The sequence below is a fragment of the Tachysurus fulvidraco genome, chromosome 9 (assembly GCF_022655615.1).
Source record: "Tachysurus fulvidraco isolate hzauxx_2018 chromosome 9, HZAU_PFXX_2.0, whole genome shotgun sequence".
NCBI classification, from domain to species: Eukaryota; Metazoa; Chordata; class Actinopteri; order Siluriformes; family Bagridae; genus Tachysurus; species Tachysurus fulvidraco.
Genome location: NC_062526.1, coordinates 22,164,352 through 22,192,351, shown reverse-complemented (window position 1 = coordinate 22,192,351; position 28,000 = coordinate 22,164,352). Strand labels below are relative to the sequence as shown.

Here is a 28,000-nt window from a genome sequence, read left to right as displayed (position 1 = left end):
CTCTACTTAAGTGGAGATTTCACCTGATGCGACACAAGGACTTTACTTCGCCTTAGTCTAAGCCTGAAGAAAGACTAAAATTTGCAAGCTATAAAGTTTACTGCATGTGTTTTCTTGTGGTTTTTAAGGTTTACCAGAAACCAGCGCCATGTTACAGAGCGCTCGGAGACGTAGGCTGACTCGAAAACAAGCAAAACTTTATATGGTAGTAACAGAATAACGAGGCTATTGTGACTCCATCATTTGTTTAAACTGACAAATAATGTGACCTAATGAGTAGTAACATCGGGAGAACTGGCATGATGGCTGAGACTTCTCAAGAACAGGCTTTTAAGTCTCTGAGGTCATTTCATCTGTTGGAACATTTGACATGGTGAAACTTCTTTTTGGATGTTTTTTTTTTTGGTTTTTTTTTGAAAAATGATGGAGCAAGCCAAACAGATGGATTGCATGGAAGCATTACTTCGTGTTTACGTGATGTGTGTCAGATTAATCATGTCACTTTCTGCAGTTGAAGAAAAGATGAGTCATATGCAATACAAAATGACAAGCATTTGACTAGACTCCAGGTTCAAGAGACAAGTATTATTTCGGAGCATATTTTCCAGCAAGAGAGCTAGAACAGCCAATGTGTGCTCCATATTCGCTTCAAAACAACTTCATGTACTCTGTTTTGTAAAACTCATGCCAAAGTGCCAATGAAACTTGCTTGGTCGATGTTAAAGACCAGACGATGTAAGGATAAGCCAGGAGCACAGAGGTAACACAGAGGTACATGCTACAGCCATTAACAGCTCAAAGTTTAAGGCTTTAATGTGAAAGTCTGTTATTTCAAAACTCATTCATGCCTTAACCCATAGTTTTTTTTCCATTTCTCCAGTGGGAGTTGCTTCTGTGTCTTAAAGTAAAAAGAGTCTGCCAATTAAATAACTGTAAATGGTCCAAAACCTTTGTGACCTGTATTTATGAATGCACACCCAGCCCACCCACTCCAATAGACTAACAAGCATAAATTATATACAGACCAAATCCACAGTTATGTTCTTTCCACCCAGACTTTCCCCCATGTTGGCTCTGCTGCATGTGGTGTGAGCTCCCAGGTTTAGCTCAGTGCTATTGCTGGCATGGCAAAAAAATAAAAATACAGCATATGTGCTGGGTATGTCTAAAGTAAACCGAGCGTTTAACAATGCGACTATCTAAGAGAAGCACGACTCAGCAGCACCGTCTTGCGATGAGTAATCACCTGTCACCTATCTTCAGTATGATTGACGGTTCGAAACGAAATTTAATATTATAAAGCAGTCTTTATCTTGTATACCGCTTAAGATAGGAAGAGAAATTGTAGTAGAAAAGAAGCGATAAAGCCCTGTTGTTCTTTACACCTCAAATCGATTTTAATTGTAGTTCTAGTCATCGCGCGCTTGTGCTTGTAGTATAAGCTCCAAGTCACCAGATCTGTCCACGACAGCAGCTGACATTCCTTAAAGATGATTTCACTTTGGGGACTCAACGAGAAGTCAAAACATATACACGACGACATAATGATCTATGACTATAATATCGTTACATATGGCAAACTGCTGCCAATTTCTTTTAGAATCTTATTTTCATATAAATATATGCCAGAACCAAAATCCAGGACATTTTATATTTTATGCTTGAAATTTTGCTTTCACCTTCTGAGCCTTATTATACTGTCATGAATAATTCTGCTGTGAACAGAATTCTGTCATGTGTCTCTTACCTTATCCGAGTATGGTTCTGCCATGAGATCGATGCCCTCTGAGCAAAGCTTCTCCCCCAGTAACGTCTCCAAATCGGTGATTTTGGCATGGGAGATCTTCTTGCCGAGGGATATCTTGACTCCCTGAATCTGTGGGCAGGCAGACTCGGGCAAGTCAGAGAGCCACGCTGGCGGTTTCTCTGAATCATCTGGAGACACTGATGTGGATGGGATACTTTCAGAGGGGCTAGTAGGACTGCTTAAGGGTTTAGAGGACAGAGATGGTGTGCCTGGACTAGAACTTGGCAGGGCAAAAGATGGGTGCCGCAACCCATTTACTACCCGCTCTTTGGTCTTTTTGGCAGGAACAGGAGGGGGAACAGGAGGCTTTTTGGGGTGAGTACGAGGAGCCGGGCTGGTTGGGGCAGAGTCTGGCTGTTTAACTGGAGCTTGGCATGAAGGCTTAAGAGGCAGTTGGGTGGGCACTAGAGGTCTCTCGACCCGTTTTGCACTGCACAGTTCTGTTTTTGAGTTCAACTGGGATTCTCCACTGTTCTGAGTGCTGGACTGAAGAATTGCGAAGTTTGCCTCTCTCTGCCTTTTATCACCACGCTGGGTCTCATTTCTTTTCTCCTTGCTCTGGTCAGAGGCCTGCTGCCACTGTATGTCTCCCAGAGAATGAGACCTTTTCCAGCACTGTGGAGCATCTAAAGTCCCATCAAGCTCCTCGCAGCTGCGACTGGCTGCCATCTTACACATCTGTCCTGATTGAAGACCCTTTCTCAGGCCCAGTGAACGCAGGCTAAAGCCCTTGATAGGGCGGGGAAGAAAGTGCTTGGGGAACTTGCGTTCTTTCTTGGACTGATGCTGCAGCTCCTCAGTGGAGTTGCTGATGGGAAGTGTGGGGAAATCCAGAGACTGGCCTCGACCAGATTCAAAGCCAGAAGAACGGCGACTTGAGCGAGATTTACGAGGCTTACCTGTAACACATGAGCTTCAGTTTTAAACCTTCAGACATTTATTGTAAACATTGTAAACACAAACTAATCACTTGAAACACATTCCTTATAGCCACACTATTAAATAGATCTACTGCTATTGACCATTGGCTTTTTGCTTTGCACTGTTTTTTAACCCTTACTTATGTGACCACAGCATTCACCAGGTATTAACTTACACAGTGCTTACACAGCTGTGACACACACTATACACAGTATTGCTGAAAGTATGTGGACACCTGACCAATCACACCCATATGTGCTTGTTGAACATCTCATTGTAGATCTAGTTCCTTTTTACTGTTATACTACTGGGAAGGATTTCCACTAGATGTTGGAGCATTAGTGAGATCAGTCAGGGGCACCAATGTCAAGTATAGACTGCCTGAGTTCTTCCACACCAACCATGACAAACCCTGACTTCATGGAGCTTGCTTTGTGCACAGGGGCATTGTCATGCTGGAAGACATTTGGGTCTCTTAGTGAACGGAGAGCGGAGAGAGATTGTAATGTTGTGTTACTGTCTGGATGTTCTAGTAGGTGCATAAGAAAGCTCCAGTTAGTCCAGAATGCTTCAGTTAAGAGTTCTAATCTCATTAAACAATATCCTGAGTTCTTGTTACCTCAGGCACTAAAGGCTACAGTGGGGGGAAGCTTTCTTAGACTTATGGAACTGGAAGTGTTACAGTGTCTGAGTTTAAACCTCATTTGCTTAGTTAAGCCTTTTATGAATAGTTTGTTGGGTAAAAGAACAGATGTGGAGGGTTAATGTTCATAGACAGTTTTGGTGAACTGGAATCTTTTGACTGTTGTCGCTCCACATCTTGCACTTATGTCCCTCGATGCCCTCCCTAGATGCACATCTTCTGGATCTCCCAATTAGTTCAGCTGTCTGGAGCCCCTTCTTGCTCTCTGAACACAATGTACAATGTTCTTAACCATTACCTGACCACAAGCATACCCAACACACTCACTCACTCTCTGTAGAGCTACACATGCTAATCCTAACCTCCAGACCTGCCTGATTTATTCTTATGCCCTACATCTGATTGGAGTCTTATCACTCGGAAACCTTTTGCTGATAATGAGGATGTCCCCATATGGACAACATCGGGATACATGAGACTGCAGTGGCGTTTAACTGCTGTCACAGCGGTCAGTTCTGTGTCCATCATTAAAGAAGGAAAGGAATGTATATTAAAACTAGAATGAATTCAGAAAGCTCAAATTTGATCATTTTTATACTCCTGTCAGGCTGCTTTGTTAAAAGCACTGTATAAATAAAAACGTAAGTGAAATAATTCTACAACATACAAAATCTTTCTACTCAATTCTACTCACAAATTTGTCAACATTTTGGAGAAGGTTCAAATACTGGTGTGATTTTCTCATACTTTTAGCCATATAGCGTATCAGTGGTAAGGTAGAAGTGTGTGTAACGGCGCCCTTGTGGCTTCTGTACACTCAATGGCCATTTCATTAGACACACTACTTATTATTGGTCCCCATTTAGATGTAGTTAGATACTATACTCTAGCTAACCATTTATTTCTATGACTATGTTTTTGTGTGTGTGTTAATTTTCCTCAAGACTGTAAGGAATTTTTGGTTGAACAGCTTATGTGCTATAAATATTCTGGAAATTAGTTGTAATTTACTGCCACTATGCGTTTTTTTATTCTCATCCATGGTCTGTGAAATAGATCTGGTTTTAAAAATGATTTTGAAAATCTGTTAATGAGAAAATCTAGCAATATGGTGTTTTAATCATGAGACGAATACTGAATATTTAATAATGTTGACTTGTCACTGTGAATATTGCCTTCATGTGCTATCAGAAATCTCCTTTCAAACATCCCAGTTCTGAAGTGGTAATTGCACGTAAGTCAATGTTCACATACTTTGTTGTTGGAAACAACATAAAACATGGACAGATTATTCCATGTTTATTCGTACATATTTATTTTTTCTTTTAGTTTTTTTTTTAACGCTATAGCACAGTATTCAGAAAACTATCCAAATCTCTCCTTCAGTACAGAAACTGTATTCTCCATCACCATGTTGAAAAGACACCTCCCATGTCAGAAACTTGGGTATCGAGACCGTCCGAGTTTCCTTGTTGTAATTACGACTTCAGGGCTTATTCGTGAGCAAATTTCTAGCGAGAGCGTCGTATTTATGATATTTCCGATAACACACGAAGGCATCATATGACGCCCCTACTACTTTTACCTACTAAAAAGTGGTATGCCTCCCACATACTTTAACACAGCCTGGTCTCATTGGAAAGAAGAGAGTCTCTAGTTTCAGATGCAAGTGTCAGCGTGATCCTAGGCCTTACTGACACAGAGTTACAGAGGCTAGAATGGAGGGTTTTGATTTCCGTCTGAGTTGTTTACCTGATAAACTGATTAAATACATTGCTGTATTTAATGATGGGAGGTAAACAACAACTGAGGGTCATAGCCACATGTCTTGGCTTTCACCAAAAAAAATAGAAGTCAAAAGACTCAAAAATGGATTTTATATGAATATATTTGTCTACGGACATGTCCGTCCGTTCATGTTTTTCTTGTTTACTTGTTTACTGTATAACTTTGTATAAAAAGACTGCATGCTTAGTTTATGAGCAACAGAACCCGAAGATCGTTAGAATGAAGCATGTAAGTATATGCGTGTTGAAAATGTGTACAGATCAAAGAACGTTTGTGGAACAAGCATTGTGTGAAAAAGAGATTCATGCAAAAGAGATGAATGTAATTTAGTGTAAAATTGAGAAAGACAGGACACTGCGTGGGTTTGCAATGAAATTCAAGGAGAATTTATGTTTAATAAGAATTGTAAATGTGCAAAAAGGTGCACTTTCATAAAAAGCATAGAAAGAAAACCAAAAACCAGCAAAAGAGCGACGATGTTGTACAATGTTTTGATCATTTTGGGTTAATTTTCCACTATGGCAGATAGCAAGTTATTTACCATCCCTCATAGACAAAGTGGGTCATTTTCATAAAATGCCATATGACTGATAAGAAGAAAGGAAATTTAAATACTTTTACATATTAACTTAAACACAGAGGATCAGCAAGCGGATCTGAAATATGGAATCACTTTCCAGTCCCAGCTTCAGAATATATTCATACATAGACTTCTGTGTACAAATCCCCAGCAACAAACTTCACTATGTACAGACTAGTTTCTTAAAAATCTTTTTTTTTTAAAGGCACAAATATGCTGTTCAACAAAGCCAATGGACACACAATAAAATTCCCAAAATAACACAGGTTATCGATGATAAACGGGATAGAACACTTTAGACCCTCTGATACAATTAGGCAATCCTTAAAGATATTTTGGTTTGCAGTAACGGTAAAAAAAAAAAAGTCCAAAAAGGTCGGTAGGTAGTTTTTTTTTTCCTTCAAGTTTCAATGTAAAATAAAAAGTACAATTTTGGTGACGTGATTACGTAAGTATGAATTTAAACAAATTAGCATATCGTGACGTCACTGACTGGGTCTTCAAACCGTGCCTTCGGGCGCATCATTGCAAACCTTATTTTGATGCAGGCAATATAGACCACAAACAAATTGAAATCTTTGTCAAAAACATGTTTAGCATGAATTTCAGGTGCATTCATTTGAAGAAAAAAAAATGAGATAATTTTAGTGGTTTCCTTCAAGTCAGTCGACACGGTCACGGTTAGACTAGACGAGAGAAGGGATGGGAAAAGATCTGGGCACAGATTTTCCAGAACTTCGTGCCAAGTTAAAGCGGTGTCGAGCTGTTTTAATGAATTTTTTAGATTTATTATGGTGCCCGAACCCGGATGACTTTGAACGATGACCGCGAACATTTTGTTTACTGCAGCCGTAGCCATCATTACCAAGTGGAACCGTTGACTCTGACAGTGAATGAGAGAATGAGACGAAGCGAACGCACAGGCCGTAGTGTTTCATCCGTTAACCAATAGTGTAAACATAGATGACGTCACGGGTTTTTATTTAAAAGAAAGAACGTAGCCTTCGTTTTTTATGTAGGCCTAGGTAATTTATACCTTTACAATACTTATAATACAATATAATTATTATTATTTTATTGCTTCTGTATTAGTTGTTTGAAGAGTTAAAAAAAAAAATTGGTCGATCTTAATGCAAATTTACAACCGGCAAGTCAGTCGGACTTAAAGCAAAAAAAATACAAAATTTGAGTCGGTCCTAAATTGACAGGGTCGGTCGGGTTACGGCAAACAAGAATATTTTTAAGGATGCCCTTAACTTCACAATATAGCTCCATTCTGCATCTGCCTGCATGTCTACTTGTGTTTACTTTCCACTGCCGAGGTTTCGGGTCACCTGTTTTATGCAAACTGGAAATTGATCACCTCAAAAATGATTTCGACTCGGAATTAATTAGATTTTTTTTTTTTGACTTCTTCTTCTTCTTGAGAAGCAATCTCACTTATTAATCAAAATAATCACATTATACAAGCATGCTCTCAATTTTTTACTAAAGCCAGAAGGGTGTTTAAAAACATCAGTCACGTGTGTGTCAAGGCGATGAAGAAGTAGGGCTAGAGGTATGAAGAGTGGAGTCTTTAGATGAAGAGGTGTGATTATTCAGCCCATAAAGAAAGACAGGAGAAAAGGAAGAATGATGAGGAAACCAGGACAGAACGACGGCATGGCATTCGTTCCTGAGATGATGACGGCGTCTCATTGTCTGTTAGCAAGTGTGGTCAGGAAAGAGGCGTAGTCTATCAAAGAGAGGCGGATGTCATGGCAGTGCTAATGCTAGGCTGAAGATGAAGATGGGATGAAGATGCTAAAATAATGCCTGGTTACCGTTCTCCAGGTTTTCGCTGCTTTCATAGCAACCAGAATCCCGGGGGGAGTTAGCTGCCAAGCCCCTCCCCTCACTGAGGAGTTTTTCCTGGGAGCCAGAGAGGGCACTGCGCTCGGGGTCACTGCTGCCTGTAAACACACACACACACACACACACATTGTCGAACTGTCTATGTTGGGGCTTTTAACTGCAGTATATCCATCCTAGAGTAGGACACCTGTAGAGATGAAACTACACTATTACATAAATCACAAAAGATAAAAACTTTCTGTCAAACTGTTTGTTGGAGTGAGTGGGACTGGAAGACTTTCCTGAGGAGTGAGCAGAAGTAGGAGGGATTGATTAAACGTTCTGTGGTAGTGAGTAGGATTGGTCAAACTTTCTAAGGGTGTGAGTGGGATTAGTCAAATTTTGTAAAGGAGCAAGTGGAATTGGTCAAAACTTTTAAGGGAGTCACCAGGATTGGTCAAGTTTTCTAATGGAGTGACTGGGATTGGTCAAACCTGCTAAGGGATGTCCAGGATTGGTCAAACTTTCCAAGGGATGACCAGGATTGGTCAAATTTTGTAAGGTAGTGACTGGGATTCGTCAAGTTTTCTAATGGTGAGTGAGTGGGATTGGTCAAACCTTCTAAACGAGTGAATGGGATTGGACAAATTTTCTAAGGGAATGACTGGGATTTGTCAAAATTTCTAAGGGATGACCAGGATTGGTCAAAACTTCTAAACGAGTAACTGGGATTGGACAAATTTTCTAAGGGAATGACTGGGATTTGTCAAATTTTCTACAGGACTGAGTGGGATTAGTCAAACTTTCTATGCGAATAAAAAGAATTCGTCAGAATGTTCAGGGCAGTGAGTGGCATTGGGTAATGTTTCTGTAAGACTGAGTGGACATAAGGTTAAAGAGTCCCTTATACACCTCCACGGCGTAGGCATACTCACTGTCATACTCCTGTAGTAACTCTACAGCAGTGAGGAGTACAGCTCTGTGTTGAGGGTCTCTGATATTCAGTTCATCCAGATCCTCTTCTTCAAGCAGTTTAAAGGTGTCCAAATCCTCATAGCCGTTAAACAAGAACGTAGGCATGTGCTCCTGGAACACAGACACACCAAGTCAGCACCATTATATCGGATCAGAGCTGAAATGTGTTCACCCTGTTCTGCTATCTAATGAAAAAACCTGACCTTAGACCTGCCCGAGTTTAATTCAACATTACTTTTCCTAATTAAAATAAGGACTGTTAAAACTTCCTCAGGAATTTGAGGCTCTGGTTTAACATGCAAAACTCACAACATGCTCATTTCATTTTTTTTTGTGCAACTTAAGAATCCATCAGTTACATCTAGAGTTCCAGTAGCAGCTATCCAATATGGCTATAAGACACGGGGAAAGTGCCACAGTCTAGGCGTTACTGGAGCTGATGGGGGAATTTGATTTTCTTTAAACACGTCAAAATAAAAGTAACATAATTCAATGGAAAAATAAAGCGAATCCCAAACGCTATACAATTTTACTTTGTGTCTTTTATGTGTTAATGTAGAGTCCACAGCTGTTCCACCAAACACAGATCATTTAGTCTAACCAATGGATTAAAAAAAAAGCATAAATATATGTATACTTTATTCTCACACGCACACACACACACACACACACACACACACACACACACACACACACACACACACACACACACACACACACACACACAGTCTGAAGGGTGGATTGTTATCTTTGGATGGTTATGGAGCCATTATGTGTATGGTTTTAACTTGACCTTCACTTCCATCTGGGGGGGAAAATAAAACATGTAGGAGAGTTGGAGTCTTTCATTACCACAAGGACCACCTCCATTCTCTCGCCATCTCTCTCACTCATGTTCTGTCATTACAGCTTCAGGCAAGATGACAAGAGGAAAACTCTAGACTCAACACACTGCCTCTGACATATTAGTCTTATGATTAGTATCATACATGCATTTTGGGACAGTCTGTATAATATCTGTGTGTGTGTGTGTGTGTGTGTGTGTGTAAGCATCATACATGCTGTCCGGGACAGTCTGTATAATATCTGTGTATGTTTGTGTGTATAAGCATCGTACATGCTGTTTGGGACAGACACTATAATGACTCTGTGTGTGTGTGTGTGTGTGTGTGTGTGTGTGTGTGTGTGTGTGTGTGTGTGTGTGTGTGTGTGTGCGTGCACATCATACAGTACATACACAGTTTGGGACCGTCAATATAATAAAGTGTGTGTGTGTGTGTGTGTGTGTGTGTGTGCTCACTTTTAGGTTGATCCTTTCTAAAAGCTCTTCTACAGAGCTGGGTTTTGGAGCTCGACCCTTTCTTCTCCTCCTGATGGTGCGTTTGGGTTTCTCCTCCTCCTCCACCAGGACGTCTACATAGATGAACTTGAAGGTTCCGACCTTGTTGTTGAGTAGCCCCATCCACGTGCCCATGGGTGGCTTACTGATGATGTCGATCACGTCTCCTCTCTGAATAAGGTCAAGGAAAAGAGATATGAAGGAAAGATAGACGGAGAGAGAGTAAACATACAGATGAGGTTCGTTTAAACAAGTAAGGTTTTAAAGAAGTTATCACTGTTGTAGCAAGACCGAATGTTGCCTTCTTTTACAGGTTCATAACTCAGAATTCCCAAACTCTGACCATGAAAATGATAAAGAGAACACCACCTGAATCCACCTGAAAGTTTCTCCGATCAACACAGAGACATAATCTATTGTTAAATCCAGAACACTGATGATCATTTATACACTGGTTTTGAATAAGAATAAATATATCACTCAGCGTGGTTAGTGATGTTGCTAGCTTGTAGCTAAGAAAATATATACATGGAGGTGTCCATGCCCCCCCACCCCACCCCCACTTTGTAGCTTGAATACACCGAGGTCAAAAAATTTTGTTGTTCCATCAGCTAACACACGTACTAAGAAAATTAAAGTTACACTTTGGTAACTCGTGCTCTGTCAGCAATCTAGACTGCTAATCAGTGTGTGTGCACATGTTATACCTTTAGTTTGAGCGAGTCTGTATCATAAGGGCTGGGAGTGAAGTCTGTGTGCACTCTGGCCCTGCCACAGAACGGCCCTCTGTACGGAGGCTCTTCATCATCCCCATCCTCTGATTTCACACTCTCACGATTACTGGCAGACGAGTCTGTGGTGCTTACAGTCTGGCCACCTGCAGCAGGACATGACAATAATAACCCTTAAAACCTTATGCGACGCCAAGTGTAACCATGCCACGGACATTCTGTGTAATCTGACACACTGAACCGCGCTGCAGACGTTACTGTGGGCAATACCGCCCTCTAGTGCTAACTGTCTTTATCAAGAAGGATCACATTTCCCGAGTGCTTTCTTACTCATGGAGCTCTGTCCGCTCAGAGAGCTGCGTAGACTCTCCACAGATCCTCCTGCCTTTAGTTTGGGCTTTTCCAGGGAGTCAGTGTCTGGCTGAGGAGATTGAGGAGAGCTGGGAATCCCATCTGGACTGGACTATACACACAAGCATAGAGAATATTTCAAATTAGGGATTAGAAATTTTTATTTCAACATTACGATAAAAAAAAAAAAAGCCTCATGGGCTAAACAAGTATAATTTGATTTGTACCTTCACAAAAATGTTATACTTATAAAAGTTTATAAACCATGCTAAGATCTTGTAACCACCTTCTATCTGTCCCACCTTGTCATACTAAGACATAGGGATCGAGCCTTTTCTGTGGTTGGTCCTAAACTCTGAAACAACCTCCATTTTCCTGCATCTGTTCTTTGTCTCCTGGTGTGATGTGATACTTTTTGGATCAGCCATCGTTGTCTTGAAAAGTGATTCATAAATAACAATTAACTCGAACCCATAAAAGTAACTGATGTATGAAATGGTACTTGTTACAAAAATAGCCAGATGTAGTTGTGCTGATTTGGAAAATTAAGCATAAAGAAGTCAACAAAGCAGACAAGTTGTAATTTGCTATAAAACCACCCTGATTAATTACTTGGATAAGCTTGGGGGCTGTAAAATAAGCTGTGTTTTCACTGTACGGTAATCTGCCCTAATTTTGCGTTGCTGCCACAATCAAAGGTCATAAAGTAAAATATATAGGCTTGACTTGAGATCGTTTGTGTTTGAGGGCATAAAGCATTATTTAATCACATACCCAGATGAGGACCTTGTCTTTTTATACCAAATTCTGAGACTAAATTGAATTGAATGATGTAACATGCTCGCGCGGCTAAATTATAGCAATAGGACAATGGCATAAAACTATCCAAACTGTGGAAACTCATGGTGTAAAACTGGCTTTAGGTACAGAGACAGAAAATAGAGAGAGAGAGAGAGAGAGAGAGAGAGAGAGAGAGAGAGAGAGAGAGAGACAAGAAAATAAACAATATAACAAAGTTGCTACCAAGGTTTTGATATTAAAAAAGTGTCCTAAATCACAAAGTTTAAAAAAACACAGCCTTATACTAATCTAGCTTAACTTATTTATTTATTTTTTAAGATTCCACTCGACTACTAAACATTTCTGCATTTATATTAAATAACAAAAGCACTAGTGATCCTTGATATCTAACATCGGGCACACTGACAGGAGTTAGCCTAGCCTGTGGAATGCTTGTGAGGGAGACATAGGGAGATATTTTAAGATACACCCCAAACTCAGACAAAATATTTTGTCTGGATTCGTATTGTTTATTAAGATGTTTACTTTATCTGTGGATAAAGTATCTTTTTGTACAGAAAATACGCTTTGTTTGTGATTCGTGCGATCGAATCTCGGTATGTGAGACCCGACGGCCTTGATCGCGTCAGTCAGACCACATGCTCCCTCGTGGCAGAGTGGTTCTGTTTAAACTGAGCAGCTGCGGCTCGGAGAAGGAAAAGGCTCTGGTTGAGAAAAACAGGTGTGGCTTCAGCCAGATGGATATTTATTGAAGTATTAATAGAAGGTTAAAAACATTAAAAACATGAGTCTTGTACTGAAGCCAGACCACGTTGTGGCAGGGTGAGTCCCATGTTCCCAGGGTCCTATGTTCCGCAGATTTATATGCCATATATTGACGACATGACAAATGGTTCCTATTTTTCCCAGTCGACAGTTTAACATTTTCACGTCCCTAAACATCATTGTGAACAAAAACGAACTGTAATTAGTTGCTTCACATTACATCAGATGGCCTACACAAGCCTATATCGAGCTGAAAGGCGCATTAATGCCACCTGCTGTACCGGAGAATAACCGAGTCTATTTAAATTGCAATATGGTGTAAAGAAGTAAGAAAGTTAGGGATTAAAGAGAAATAAAGAGAGAGTGTGTGTGCACACCTGTTCAGAAAGAGAACTGCTGTATTTCTTGGATATGCGTTTTCTCATTGTCTCTTTCACAGACTTTACTTTCCTTCCCAGAGAGATGCGAGAGCTTGTCGGAGACTTTATTACATCCCTGTTCAGAGCCTCCTGCTCCTTATTTGAGAGAGAGAGAGAGAGAGAGAGAGAGAGAGAGAGAGTTCTCACATTAGACATTTTATAATAAACACTGAGCAGCAGGGCAAGATGTTATATGTGTGTGTGTGTGTGTGTGTGTGTGTGTGTGTGTGTGTGTGTGTGTGTGTGTGTGTGTGTGTGTGTGTGTGTGTGTGTGTGCTCACATGAGGCTCAGAAGCTGTGCTGACCACATGAAGTGATCGGTTGGACAGATCGAAACCCCCAAAGCTACACGTCCTCTGCAGAAACCAAAATACACAGAGTCACAATCTAAGATGATTCAATTCTTATAGAGTCAAGCAGCACTGACTCAATCCAAGTCAAATAAATCCGATTCACTATCAACTCACAGTGATTCATGCTCATATTCAATATGACAACAAACACTTTGTCAATGAGTGACTGCACCACCAAACAAAAAATGTGTTTTTACTTCAAATAAAACTGCAAACACGTATCGTTGGTCTGCTTTTTCTAGAAAACAAAGCATGAACAAATCACTTCAGCATTCAGTACATGAGTCATTCTCCAATGCTCTGTGGATATGGAGTGTACAGTATGTGGGAGGGAATAGAAAGCGATTCCTCTTCATACTTTGTGAGGAGACGGAGGAAGAATGAAAGATTTGGAGCTTGGAAGATGGAGATGAATCATGAAGGGGTAAAATCGGATAAATATCCACCGCTGCTCAGTAGTGAATGTGTGTCTTGTCATGCATATTCAACGCACAACATCGAAACGAAATGCTGGAGAAAGAGGCATGATGAGCGACGTGGAGAGAGTCTATGGAGAGAAAAAGCTCACGTTCAAATTCATGCTCACTATGAATGACATGGGCACACAGAGGATCTCAACACTGTGAGGCTACAGGAAGAACTGCACCAAAGGGACACGATGTTTACGTGCTAATGTGCTGACTGTCATTGGGACATCAACGTCTGGTTCGAAGAAAAAAAAAAAAAACTTAAAGACGAGCATTGTGTTCATTTTTTAAAAATAAATAAAAAATAAATTAAGATCCATGTTTATTTATGAATGAATACGGGTTAGTTCTAAGCGACTAATCAGATACATGGGAACAATTCTGACACCTTATTCAGGAACTGAAATAATCTCACATGCCAAAGTTTCTATGTCATTTTGCTTCAACGCTCCAGACTCACGGATGTCTTGCACAAATGTCACGCCCGCGATTCACTGCACCTGATGTTCGTTTTTATTGAACGTTCACTCGCGTCACTGAACCTGCTACGATGCTTACGCTCTTTTTGGAAACTACACAGATGCACAAATGTGACTCTCAAATTTATATCATATCTAATCACTTATCCATGATATTTTAGTCTACACCCACTCGATCAGTTATATACGGTCATATAAAATTTGATGGGTTCAGATGCTGGAGTAATATTAAAAAAGGTTCAAAGCGATTTGGCTTATCATAAAAACTAGACTGACAGCTAATATGTACGTGCAGTAAAGTTTTTATTTATTTAGTAAAAGCTAGGAACATCTAGACGTTAGGCGTTTATGAAATGCTTGTTGTTTAAAACTTCTTTAAAAGATCTAACGTCCCATGATTGCAGTTCAACCCAATAGCCAATCAGTGACTTTGCTCCACGGGTGCATCGGTCTTCCTCACTCACAGACTTCTGCTGAATACGCAGTAGGACACGTCGGGTGCAACGGTCTACGCTGGATGCCCATTTGCGGTCACCGTCTCTCTCGTCCTCCAGCAGGTGGAGCCTTTCGGCTTTTCGGTTCAAGTGGTTGTACAGGCTGCGCTCCACCACGTAGGTAATGTTCAGTTCGCTGACCGCTGCTCTCCCTCGCAGGCGCTTGGGAGGGCAGAGCCATGTTCCCACTATACCCACACTTCCCTTCCCTTTCTCCCTGCCCAGCTCACGCACCCGGGGAGAGGAAGGCAGGGTAAGCGGGGGAGAGCTGGAGACTTTTTGGCAGTTGCGTTGGTACAGTAAGTGCTTGGTGGAATAGGCGTAATTGGGATCAGGCTTGTTTCGCTGCCAGGTGGAGATATGAGGCCGCTTGGTGCAAACCATTGGCACCAGCATGTGGTGAGGTTGAGGACAAGGCCGTACAAGGCTGTAGTGTGTGTACACCGTGTCCGTACTTACTCCGTGAGAGAGAGACGACTTCCTGGACTGGGGCTCGTCCTCGGTACCGGCACCGGTGCTGGCTAGAGCCCGGACCAGGCCGTGCGGTTTAGGCGAGGGCTTTACCAGCCTGTGTCCAGAGGTCCATGCCTCCAGGCTGCTAGAAGATGGAGATGTACTTAAGCTGTCCCTGTCTTCGTCCACTGAGACCTGATCCTTGGTCAAAGAGGACAGCGACGAGTCCACCGTGCAGCGGGCGCCTTTTTTATTGACGTCTGCGTACAGGGCGCTGGTGTCCTCGCACGAAGGGGACGTGTCCAAGCTCAGAGAGTCTGTGGGGATAAGTATACGTGTCGTGCTTATAGAACATACATCTCTGTATTTTCTGAGGTGCTGCATTTAGATATGGGGATATAAATACTCTTAGCTTAGTGCCAATAAAGCTGCATTTTCTTTAAAAAATAAATCAATTAGGAACACGGCAGCTTGCTGTTTTATTTTATAACCGCATCAGCCGTACCTTCAGACCCCTGCCTTTTGCCATCATCGACTTTGATAAGTTTCTTGCGTACACGGCGTGTGGAGTTGACCAGTTTGTGAAGCCTTTTGAATTTCACAGAGTCTTCCTGCTCGTCGTCAGACTGTTCGCGAGACTGCGGGAAGAGACAGCACAGGGATTAGCTTTCACACAAGAACAAAATCTGTAGGTGCCACTTCACGTATGTTGTTAAGACATCAGGCATTATGGGCACGTTGCATAGGATGGGTGGTTGCCGTTAGTTACGTAAGCATGTGGCGTGTGTTGTGAAGTCTGTGTTAGCAAGGCACCTATAAGCTCTGATGCATTTAGCGACAAACACTGCAACACTGGTGAAAGAGGAACTTAAACAGGGACACAATACTCACATTGAATTAAAAACTGCAATTTTTTTTTTGGTGCTTTTTTTTTGTTTGTTTGTTTGTTCGATTTGCTGAAATTTGCAGCACAGGATTTTTCTTCTACCAGTGAAGACGCATATGTAATAACTTTCTATTAGCGCTGTAGTCATTTTCCACATGATACGTCTCGTCCTGAATCTACGGAAAATCTCCTCAGAATATAAGAGTTTGATTGATTTTCAGTGAGCGAACAAAAAACTCCTGGAGGAATTTGAAGAGTTTTTTTTTTATATATATAACAGAGAAGTCAAGTATTCACTGATTTGGACGTTGGAGCCTCCGAAAATCATGTTTCTGTCAACACACTTTCCACTTACGAAATACTTTTATTCACTTAATGACAGACTCTCAGCTACTAACCACAATGACATCTCAATACTCCCCTCAACCCAAACTGACCACAGACCACAATATCCTTCCATCTCTCTCTCTCTCTCTCTCTCTCTCTCTCTCTCTCTCTCTCTCTCTCATACAGACACACTTCCAATACAGCAAAAAATCCTAAAATCTAAATCCTCTACTGATGGAATATTTTGTAGACACAATCACACTCCTCCTCTCACAGCCAGAGAAAGATAGAGAGATGAACGAGAGTAATGTAAAAGTGTGGTCCTAGTATTAAAGGATCTCCAAGCAAATAATGCTCATTGTGAAGCTTCAAATTTGATTCAAAACGATTTTCACACCAAGGTGAGAAATTCTAGGTAAAGTATGCACAGAGATAAAAAAACAAAAAAAACAATCCAACTACATGACAGGAGAGAAAAAAATAAAAACAAGTGGGTGTGTTTACTCAGGTATACACTGACCAATAAGATTCAGTCGTTTCAGTCCCGCGATCCTCGAGGAAACAGATTTGCTAAAGCTCGAACAGTAGCGACGGAAATAACGACGCTTTAATTATATTTTAAAATGATTGGTAGAGTCAAAGCGTTGTACACTGTGCTCTACACTGACATCTGCTGGACAATGACATGTTTACAGAACAAAAATTTAAGGTTTTAACAAATAACGATATAATGAATTAGTGATATTATTTCTGAATTATTTTACATTACTACAATATCTAAAAGTCAATAAAATATACATTCTGAACAGTGAGGTTCTGCTAATGAACCGGCTACAGTTACACCAAAATCCTGAGGTAAAAAATATAGAAAATAAACAATTAAAAAATTAAGGCGCTATAACATTTAAAATATACTCAAAAAAATTCTGATAGACAGAAATAATAAGTGAGCTTTGGAAATAATAAAGTATTAGACATACAGAAAATAAAAACTCCCACTCTTACAGAAAACATCCCCACAGCATGATGTGAAAAAGTATAAAGCTTTTAAATAAGTGTTCAAAGTAAGCCACTGGAGTACATTTCCACAGTGCTACATGGAAATGTCTGGCCAAAGATGCGACAGGCTCAAACTCCTCAATGCCTCAAATCAGACAGATATTTCAGAGGGATGAAAAAAGGCAAACAACAAGCAAAGCAAAGGAAATATGGAGCTCGGTCCAGAACGAGAGAGCGCTGTTAATTTCATGCGTCTTACCAGAAGTTTCATCATAGCCAAAGTCGCCGTACTTGCCTGCACACACACAGGTATTAACACACACTCGCACACACACCACCTTCTGCCATTTCTGAACGCGAATGAGAACACACAAGTGAGAGAGGTGGGATTTGAGGGAAGTCCCAGATGCTCCCTGCATATCCTTAAAGCCCAGGAATGTTAGTCGGGAAGCAGAGGAGAAACACTGTCCTGAGATCAGCTCAGTGCTGGACACACACACTGCAGCCTCTGTGCCAGCTTTGGATGAAGCAGTCCCTATGTCAGTGAAGCACACGGGCTCCAAGAAGCTGATCCAAAGACAGCCGAGGTGCTCTGAAACACAGTAAAGCTTCTGTGCGGAGAACTCGGACCAGATGATCTGTGGTCAGGGGGTTTGCCCTGGTGAGATCTCTGTTACAATCTGATTTAACCGTTCAAACCGTTTCCACTTATAAACAGAATTGAATTTTTAAATTTCAAAAGAAAACGTGTAAAAGCTGCATTGCCTTTTTTATGTACTGTAGGTGGGTCTTACAGAAGGACTGATGCTGCATGGTAGGGTTGCCATGTCTATTATTTTATATTCAAGTGCGTGTGGCCATACGATGGCCTTTAATTATATTCCTTATCAAAACTGTAACATTCATCTAAAAGATTTTTTTACTGTAAATGATATTTGATGATTTTTCTTGTACTTCTATATATATAAACAAAGTGTCTCATTTCAATATGTTTGTAAAGCCGTTGATCCAACGACACAGCTCATTTGCATTTAGTCACGCCCACAAAACTCCCTATAGGACAAAGTGGACAAACAGCTAGAAACTCAAAATAAACCATCTGGGTAAAGTGTGACTGGCAGAACTGGAAGATACACTGACTCACTAGGATGCCAAATAAATTTCCAAATTTAAAACGATAACCAAAATTCTTGTGTAAATAAAACAAGATCCCATGTGTACAACTACACACACACACACACTAATGTACATCACCAACAAACTCACTGGGTTTAGCGCCAAGTTTTAATCACAAACATTAAATGTTTAAAGGCGGTAACTTTTCACTACGCGCCAAAGACCCCAGACTTCCAAGCCAACACAAACATACGACACACCAATACAATCATGCCAAGCTGATTCAAGGACGACGGAAAGCGAATCCAAGAACGGTGTAATGCTCAAAATGCTGGGGGGTTTTCAGAACGTCGGCCCCACTGCAGAGCTGAGATACGCAACCGGGTCCAAAAACAGTGTGTCATTTCAAGCTGTTTACAAAGCACATGTTAGCATTTATCCCCTTCTGTGACTAAAGTTGACTAGGACTATATAAAGAAAATATAAATACAGTGTGAAAAAGCTTCTCGGAGCATCTGGATGAGACTAGAGCTGTCTCATAATGTGATGCAACTCCAGCACCCTTAGTAACTGCCTGGTCAGGGTCACAGTTGTGTCAATGATGCTAACACGTTGTTTTGGGAAAGTGATTGCATTTTATGTCACGCGAGTTAAACCTGTTAAAACCATGTGTTCGTTTCTAAATCAGTCACCCTATATTCTCTATATGGATTAACCCTGCAGTGACAGAAGCTGATTTTTCTAATGAGATCATGACAGTTCCCTCGGCAGAAACGGAGAAATCTCATTTTAATCATCGCAGAAAAATCGGGACTTGCTGTGCGATTGCTACTTTACACAAAAGAAACGCCTAACCAATAAGATTCGGTCAGTTTTAGTAACGTGATCCTTTTGAGAAAACTCGATCTGTAGCATCGAAGTGTATGACACTGTGCTACACTGATGGACAATCCCATGTTTACAGCACTAAAATGTAAGGTTTTATCAAATAAATACTTTTTCTCATTTCAATATGATTCAATAAAAATATGATATTATTTCTGGATTCTGTTACATTACTAAAATAACTAAAAGTCAATAAAATACAATATATTCTGGATGTTGAGGTTCTGATGGATGAACAGGCTACAGCGATACCAAAAACCTGAGGTAAAAAAATTAATCTGGTATAAAATTATTGGGGGCACGGTGGCTTAGTGGTTAGCACTCACACCTCCAGGGTTGGGGGTTAGATTCCCGCCTCCGCCTTGTGTGTGTGGAGTTTGCATGTTCTCCCCGTGCATCGGGGGTTTCCTCCTGGTACTCCGGTTTCCTCCCCGGTCCAAAGACATGCATGGTAGGCTGATTGGCATCTCTGGAAAAATTGTGCGTAGTGTGTGATTGCGTGAGTGAATGAGAGTGTGTGTGTGCCCTGCGATGGGTTGGCACTCCGTCCAGGGTGTATCCTGCCTTGATGCCCGAGACGTTCGGATAAGCGGTAGAAAATGAATGAATGAATGGTATAAAATTCAAAACATTTAAAACGCCTTAAGACTCTAGAGAGATGTATTGACCAGTTCCCTTCATCTACATCATTTAAGTTCATAGCTGATGTTTTGCTAAAGTTAAGGAACTGACTTTTGTTTGTTTGTTTGTTTGTCCAGCCAGTCATTTGTGATAAATAAAATAAATTGATAGACCCATTATAACATGTGTTTCATGTCTTTTCTCAGGTAAAAACATGATTATTTAGCTACATCGCTAAAAGTGGGAAGACAGTTTCAAATTTTTCACTCAGGATCATGTACGAAAGAATAAACCAATAATTGTCTGAAGAACAAGAACAAATTCAATTTGTTCAGTGAGTGAAATTAGTGTCGCTTACACCAAAGAACCAAGCAACCGCTAGTTTCTCAAATGTTCGCTAACTCTTTTATGTTTTTTATTGAATGCTAATCTGTCGCGATACAAACATGATTAGAAGACAAAGCACATGTAGCAGCAGACAGGCTTTAGTTATGAGGATTATATTATCTCTGCATTTCGATGTTCTGTTAAGGTTTAGCTGTGTTATGAATTTGTCTGATGTGAAGGATGTAGAACGAAAGGAAAGTTTTAATGACGTGAGATGGGAGAAAGGGACAGGGCTTCAAGACAGTTTGTTGAATTAAGAGTTTAGAACAACTGTTAATCACTCCAGGTTCCTTTGCTGATTTGGGTGGGAAAGTTTGTTTATTTTGGAGTAAAAACACGTAGCAGTGTTCGTCAGTGAGTTTACAGAGTGTTACTAAAGACACACCCCTTAACGACAGAGCACACACTCTCTCTCTTCATACTAACATCAGGATTAACATCATGGCTTAATGATGTTAGGTTTGCATACAAAATATTTAAATATGTAAGACTGATGTAAGACACACACACACACACACACACACACACACACACCCCATCTGTGTGTGGTACTTACGTTGCAGGTGGAGGGCAGGTTAACAGAGGGACTGGATCCATCAGCACACTCTGCAGTGTCTGAACTGGTGCTCAACTGCCTGCTCCTCTCATACTCCTTAAGCTACGGAGAACAAGAGGTCAGAGAGAGCCGGGCGCACACACACATACACACGCGCGCGCAGGCACACACTCTCACTCACACACACACACACACAAACACAGTACATGTCCAACCAATCACAACACACACAGAGCACTCATCCAACCACTCACAACACACACACATCCCAACCATTCATAACACACATACATATATATCCATACACACACACACAAACAAATTAACAACACACACATCCATACATCCAACCATTCACAACACACACCCATACACATCCAAAGATTCACAACACACACACACACACACACACAAGTTCATGCACACACATCCACAGTGCGTGCACACACATCCACAGCAGACACACATACACAACATCCACACACACCCAAACATTCACAACACACATACGTTTCCCCACATTTATAAAACAAAACAAACACAATATACAAATATAACAACATAGCACTACATTAAATTTTCTTTCAAAATCAACTACACACTCATCCACAAAACACACACTATACAAGTTAAGAACAGAATACTTTAAAAACTGTAAATAAAGAAGTTTCTTAAGAATGTAGTATACATTAAACAAAAGTAATGACCCCCCCATTCTCTGGATTCTATCTGACACTCATGTTCATGTAAAGCCACCTGTCCACTGAGGCTTAGCATTCATTCTGCTGAAGGAGTGGAGATGTAGGAGGGGTGTGGGGGGTGGGATCGAATGGGGCGGCACCAATGAAGTAACCTGAAGCCTGGTGGAGCGACGATGTGTTTATAAAGAGCCAGTAGCAAAGTCTGCATTCTCTGCCACTGAACGGTGATATTAATTTAATTCTCTCTAATCTGTCTATTTCCTGTAGTGTGAAGAAACTTTACTGTGTGCCACCAAGCTGTGGTGTAGCGCTATCACACGTAAAGCTGCTGGCTGTTGCTTAGTAACCCGTATGGGTTTGGCGATCCTAGCACTTCCTGTTTTATCTGCTGAGGTAAATCCTGCACAAGCTTCTTGCCTTGGGAGAAGAATCAATGCAGGCCTTTGTGGAGAGACAAAACACACACGACACAATGTGTGGGAGTTACACACACTCTCAGAGCATTCAATGGAAGTGGGAGAGAGAGTGAGAGAGTGAGAGTGTGTGTGTGTGTGTGTGTGTGTGTGTGTGTGTGTGTGTGTGTGTGTGTGTATGACCAGCTTGAATGTTACTCACTCAGACACGCAGTATGAAAAATGATGGCTCATATGAAATGAATTAAACACCACTCTATGTGTGAGGATAAAGCATGATTCCCACAGGAGCCTCCCTACACTGTGTCTGGATACGTGTGTGTGTGTGTGTGTTAGCACTGTTAGTCAATGTGAGTAGGGTTAGTGAACAGGAGCAAAGCTGATAAAGCAGCAGTGAGACTGGACGTGACGTCGGGTGTTTTTTATTTATTTATTTATTTTTACCCGAGCCAGCGCCTCCTCCACCGTGATCATCTTTTCTTTGACCATCATCATCAGCTGGATGCGCTCCTCGTCGCTCATCGTGATCTCGCTGGCCACGTAGCCGACGTCCTCTCCTAGCACAGTCGGGAAAAACCGTCACGCCGATAGCCAATAGAATTAAATAAACAAACAAACAAACAAGCAAACAAACAAACAACAAAAAAACCTTTCGAGCTCTGTCGTGTGAGCCCTTTCTGGGATTTTCTGAAGTTTTGCCAGAAGGATTTGTTTTTCTTCTTGCTATCCCATTTTCCTGTAAGAGGACAGAGAGAAATTGGTGTCAGCCCTGGAACATGATAAACGATATCTATGATATCTTTACAAAGAGTGATATACGGTCTCTACAGCATCAATTAAAAGCCTACAGTAGGTGGAGCAGTGGGAACAGGCCAGGGACTATAAACGCCAATACCAGTCAATAAGCCGAATCAGACACTCTTTGACGTTTAAGCGCTGTGTTTCTGGGTCTGATGGAACTCACCTGAGCCGTCTTCGGAGTTGGACTTGTGCAGAGAAATCCTGAGAAAAGACGAGACGGCGATTACACACAGAAATGCCATTCAGTCAGCTTGAAAACACTGAGATATTAAATATAATACGTTCCTCAACGAAACCTGATGAACTTCATTTAAACACGTTTCTAATGACTGGGCTGAACGATGCAGTGCGTGCAGCATCGGTTCATAAACCAGTTACTGGGTGGAAGCTCACCAGGATGTTGGTGCTAAAGGGATTTAGAGTAGAACTACAGTGTTACATTTAGGAGCTTACATCACGTGTGGTGGAATAGAGCGGCGGTGATGTGACTGGTGACGAAAATCTCTAGCGTCCTGGTATCGAGTCTGGGGTTTGATTTATGGATTGATGGGAACCGATATACGCGTCTAAACGAAGTCAATTCAACAGACACACGCGTTTGTTTCCGAGAGTGATTCTTGTCAATCTGTGAGCCTCTGCTTCCAAAATACACCACTAGGGGGCAATACAAACCCACGCAGCCTCCACACCCCAGGCTCCTGAGGCTCGGAAGGCACTGGCGATTTAATACAGAGACCAGATGTGACCGTGAGGAGGAGTCTGAGACAGAGGGACGCACTAACATGCCTGCTAAACATTGACATTCGCATCACGAGGCAACAAGAAAACAATAACAAATCTGTGAAAACACCCAGAAACACAGCATGAGCTTTAAAACAGGGTTTACCGAGTGACATCTTGGCCCTTTCTCCTTCTGAACATCAAAGCTGCTACTTGTGTTTACTACAGACGCAGCTACATCAATAAGTCTTTTCAAAATGCTCGTAACTGAGGCCATGCCTGATCATGAGCATGAAAGTCTCGTGTAACCAGAGCTTCAGACTGACGACAGAAGGTCTGGACTCCATAGCAGGTTTAATTGGCCAATGATCGCTCAAGAAGGCGCCTGACTGACATGTAAAGCAACCAATAACAGTATGTTTTTGCTCAATGCCATGTTTAGGGACGTGAAAATGTAAAGTCCGTACGAAAATAGACAGGTGCGGAGTCACAGATGGTTCATTTAAGCAAATTAAAGTCTATACCATGAGCTTCACATCATTTGGAAAATCCAGTGTTATGCTGAACCACACAATCCCTCAATGTCTCAGTTTGCGAACACGATGGCTTCCTTCTTACATGAGGGAAGTAGAGAGTGACGATTGATTTGTTTCCAGACGGACCGTCAAAAAACCCTGTAGATTCCAGTCAGGTGACGAACTCTGAAAGTTCTGATGCGTTTCGAATTTTGTGTGCATCATGCAAGCGTGATGTCCGAGGTTGAGATTACGGACGTGACGGCAAGACGGGAGGACCGATGGTGTGTTTAAACTGAGGTTGAGAGCAAACACAGCAATACGGATCTGCTGCATTTCTATTCATTCCGGCTTCCTGTGTTTGTGAACCGACTCAAAAAGAAATTGACCAAGCTTTAATTATCATTGACCAGAAAAACGAATGAAGAGACGAATGAGTCAGGGAGCAAGTTGAGTAAGAAACAAGCCTACAGAGACCTGATGAGGACCGTCTGCAAACCACACGAAAGTGAAAAGCGGTGGTTTCCTCATATGGGCAGACAGACTTTCTCACATCCGCCATAAAAACCCAGCTACCAGTTCCAGACTTTCTGACACTAAGAGCTAATATACCACTAATGTGATGTGGATGTGTGTGTGTGTGTGTGTGTGTGTGTGTGTGTGTGTGTGTGTGTGTGTGTGTGTGTGTGTGTGTGTGTGTGTGTGTGTGTGTGTGTGTTGGGGTGAATTGGAGGTTGAAAGTGTAATGTTTTTTACAAAAGCAGTGTTGCCATGTCAACAATATGACAATTGATGAGGCCCCCATTTGCATTACCATGCTTTGTGTCTCTGTTCAACACGTACACACACACACACACACACACACACACACACACACACACACACACACACACACACACACACACACAGAGAGAGAGAGAGAGAGAGAGAGAGAGAGAGAGAGAAGAGGAAAAAGAGAGAGGTTAATTAATCTGATGTATTAATCACGGCCTGGTTGCTCCGTGCATCGTTTAGCGATGAGTCAGAAATAGCTTAGAAAAAGCTGAGTGTGATTTTCCTCCAGCTTGATTTCTAAGTTCAATATAAACTCATTTCTGAATGCGGCTACATTCCCAGGAAGTGGAAGTGACTTCCTGGATGTTGATGTGACAGATCCCAGAATGCTAATGGTGTCCTGCATAAGAGAGTTAAATAGTGTAGTGATGAGAGAACGGCCTTCAGCAGAGATCAGGGCTAATGGAAGGGCCGGGAGGATTTCCTCAAAAATTTACTGCAATCAGCAGCACCACAGAACATTAAATGCTCATGTTACTGTTAGACACTAAAGATATAACACCATTCACGCAGTCGCTCAGACAGCAGGTCTGGGGAACGTCCGTGTGTTGGTTCTGTAAAGAAGGCCGATAAATCCAGAAAAAAAACTATAACTTTATGAAGAAAAAAAATAAAAGAAATTTAAATCTTAGAAACAGTATAAATAAATCAATCAATAAGAAACTGTAAAATAAATTAATTAAAAATAAGGTGGAAAAAAAATATGGTAAAAAAAAAACAAAAAAAAACATAAGCCAAAAAATAAAAAACAGTATGAATAAACAAATATTAAATAAAGTTTTAAAAAATGAGCGATAAACTGGGGAAAACAAAAAAATAATAATAATAATAAGTTCAACAAAAAAAATAAAAAAAATGTAAATTAGTGCAATTATCCCAGAAAAAAAATCTGAATTTTGTGTTCTACTGAAAGCCGTTTGCATTTACACTATCTACCTTCTCATGCAAAAAATAAATAAATAAAATAAAAACTACACCGTCCTGTACTTTCAGAAGCCGCATGATCTCACACAAAGACAATAATTTTGCTTTTCATTCGTTATTTTGAACCTGTTTCGCTCTATCGGTGTTTAAACTCCGATGGTGTGACATGGAAATCCCTGCAGTCGTGCTGTAACGTGCGTGTTCAGAATTCCTCCTAGAAGTTTGGAGTGTGTATGAATTCAGCCACGTGGGAAGGACTCCCAGAGAGCTCACGCGTTAGCGGTTAATAACCGTGCGCTCTGTGGTCTTAATGTTGAACCAAAAGCAGGAGTGAAGTTAGGGTGAAGCTTTAAAGCTCTAAAGTCAAATATATGTGTCTCATCTGGTGGTTTAGAGCGCCTGAGGGTTGAAATCATTTCCTTGTTAATAATCATTTCTCTCTTTCTCTCTCACTCACTTCCTCTGGCTCTCTAATCAGCAGCTCCATCTTAAACATCTCGATACAATAGGAGGAAGGAAGGAAGCCTGGAAGCACCTACAGTGCTGGACGCGGACGTCTCGGTTCAGCGTTCACTTCTGTGTCTTTTGCGTATGAAGACTGCAGTCAGGCTAAAAAAATGTATTTCTAAATTTTCAATATCACCTGCCTCGATCCCCATTAACGACGCATAAATACATCTCTACGTCTATGATCACGGTTGAAGGGGGCACTTACTTTCTTTCCGTTTCTGGTGTAGACACCTGGCTGCTGAAACTGAGGGAGTCCTGCAGACAAAACAAAAAAAAAAAGACACTTTTAAAAACAACAACAACAACATGCTTTATTGGTTTAAGCAGCTGTTACCGTGCGACACGTCTGCAGGCCGTTTTAATTAGAAATTCAGGGCAATTCGCTTTAAATTTGTTCATACAAAGTCCATCAGCTTTATTGTTCTCTCTCGTGTTTTTTTGTTTTTTTAAGACCTTCTCTGTTTAGTTTCTGCACAATTTTTTTCCATGAACACAAAATCGATTGACTAGAAGAAGAATCCTAAATTTCACAAAACATAAATAAATAAACAAACAAACAAACAAACAAAATAAATATATATATATGTATCTATACATATATATTTTTTTTTCTTTATTCCATGATTCCACCGTCTTCCTCTTCCCTGATATGTGAGTTGTGGCTCTGATAGATATGTTTCTCCAAATCAGTGAGTGATGACATGAGTTACAGATACACACACCTGGAGCTCAGAGTTCAGATGGAGGGAGCTGGTGTCTGTTTTATCCTGGAATAGAGAGAGAGAGAGAGAGAGAGAGATTAGTTACCCGCTACATCCACCCCCTTACACACACACACCCTACTGAAGGACGTGGTTAATCCTGACAGACTTGCAGAGCTGCATAAAAGTCTCTGATAAAAAGATAAAGTAAACTCAAAATGACAACATGAGCATATAGAAATGTCTGTTAATCAAACGTTGTGCTTCCGAAGAGACAGACACACAAAGACAGACAGACACACACACAGACAGATACACACACAGATACACACACACCCATACACAGACAGACAGACAAACACACACACAGACACAGATACACAGACAAACACACACCACACACAGACACAGATACACAGACAAACACACACAGACGGACAGACAGACAGACACACAGACAGACAGAAACAGACACGCAGGTACACAGACAGACACACAGAGATACACATACAGACAGACAGATAGACACACAGACAGACACACACACACAGACACACACTGATTCACAGACAGACAGACAGACAAACACACAGACACAGATACACAGACAAACACAGATACACAGACAAACACACACAGAGATACACAGACAAACACACACAGACACAGATACACAGACAAACACACAGACGGACGGATAGACACACAGACAGACACACAGATGCATAGACAGACACACAGACAGACAGAAACAGACAGACAGGTACACAGACAGACACACAGAGATACACATACAGGCAGACAGAAACAGACACACACAGGTACACAGGCAGACAGGCAGACAGACAGACAGACAGACAGACAGAAACAGACACACACAGGTACACAGGCAGACAGGCAGACAG

The 28,000-nt window shown here is 41.2% G+C and overlaps 1 protein-coding gene across 9 annotated transcripts in view; it reads right to left on the bottom strand.

Annotated features, from left to right (window-relative positions):
• sash1a (SAM and SH3 domain containing 1a) overlaps window positions 1-28,000 on the bottom strand; it is a 261,726-nt gene that overhangs the window by 4,117 nt on the left and 229,609 nt on the right. For 7 of the 9 annotated variants that reach the window (XM_047818288.1, XM_047818295.1, XM_047818291.1 and 4 more), the window contains exons 3-18: window positions 27,117-27,161; window positions 26,600-26,649; window positions 23,055-23,092; window positions 22,740-22,826; window positions 22,535-22,647; window positions 20,977-21,078; window positions 15,705-15,837; window positions 15,206-15,516; window positions 13,235-13,309; window positions 12,912-13,049; window positions 10,948-11,080; window positions 10,594-10,763; window positions 9,848-10,057; window positions 8,508-8,658; window positions 7,563-7,691; window positions 1,748-2,706 (exon numbers count right to left, since the gene is read on the bottom strand). In XM_047818288.1, coding sequence (XP_047674244.1) covers window positions 1,748-2,706; window positions 7,563-7,691; window positions 8,508-8,658; window positions 9,848-10,057; window positions 10,594-10,763; window positions 10,948-11,080; window positions 12,912-13,049; window positions 13,235-13,309; window positions 15,206-15,516; window positions 15,705-15,837; window positions 20,977-21,078; window positions 22,535-22,647; window positions 22,740-22,826; window positions 23,055-23,092; window positions 26,600-26,649; window positions 27,117-27,161 — 2,844 coding nt within the window. The remainder of the gene's footprint in view (window positions 1-1,747; window positions 2,707-7,562; window positions 7,692-8,507; window positions 8,659-9,847; window positions 10,058-10,593; window positions 10,764-10,947; window positions 11,081-12,911; window positions 13,050-13,234; window positions 13,310-15,205; window positions 15,517-15,704; window positions 15,838-20,976; window positions 21,079-22,534; window positions 22,648-22,739; window positions 22,827-23,054; window positions 23,093-26,599; window positions 26,650-27,116; window positions 27,162-28,000) is intronic. The other 2 variants (XM_047818289.1, XM_047818290.1) reach the window with 2 other exon arrangements.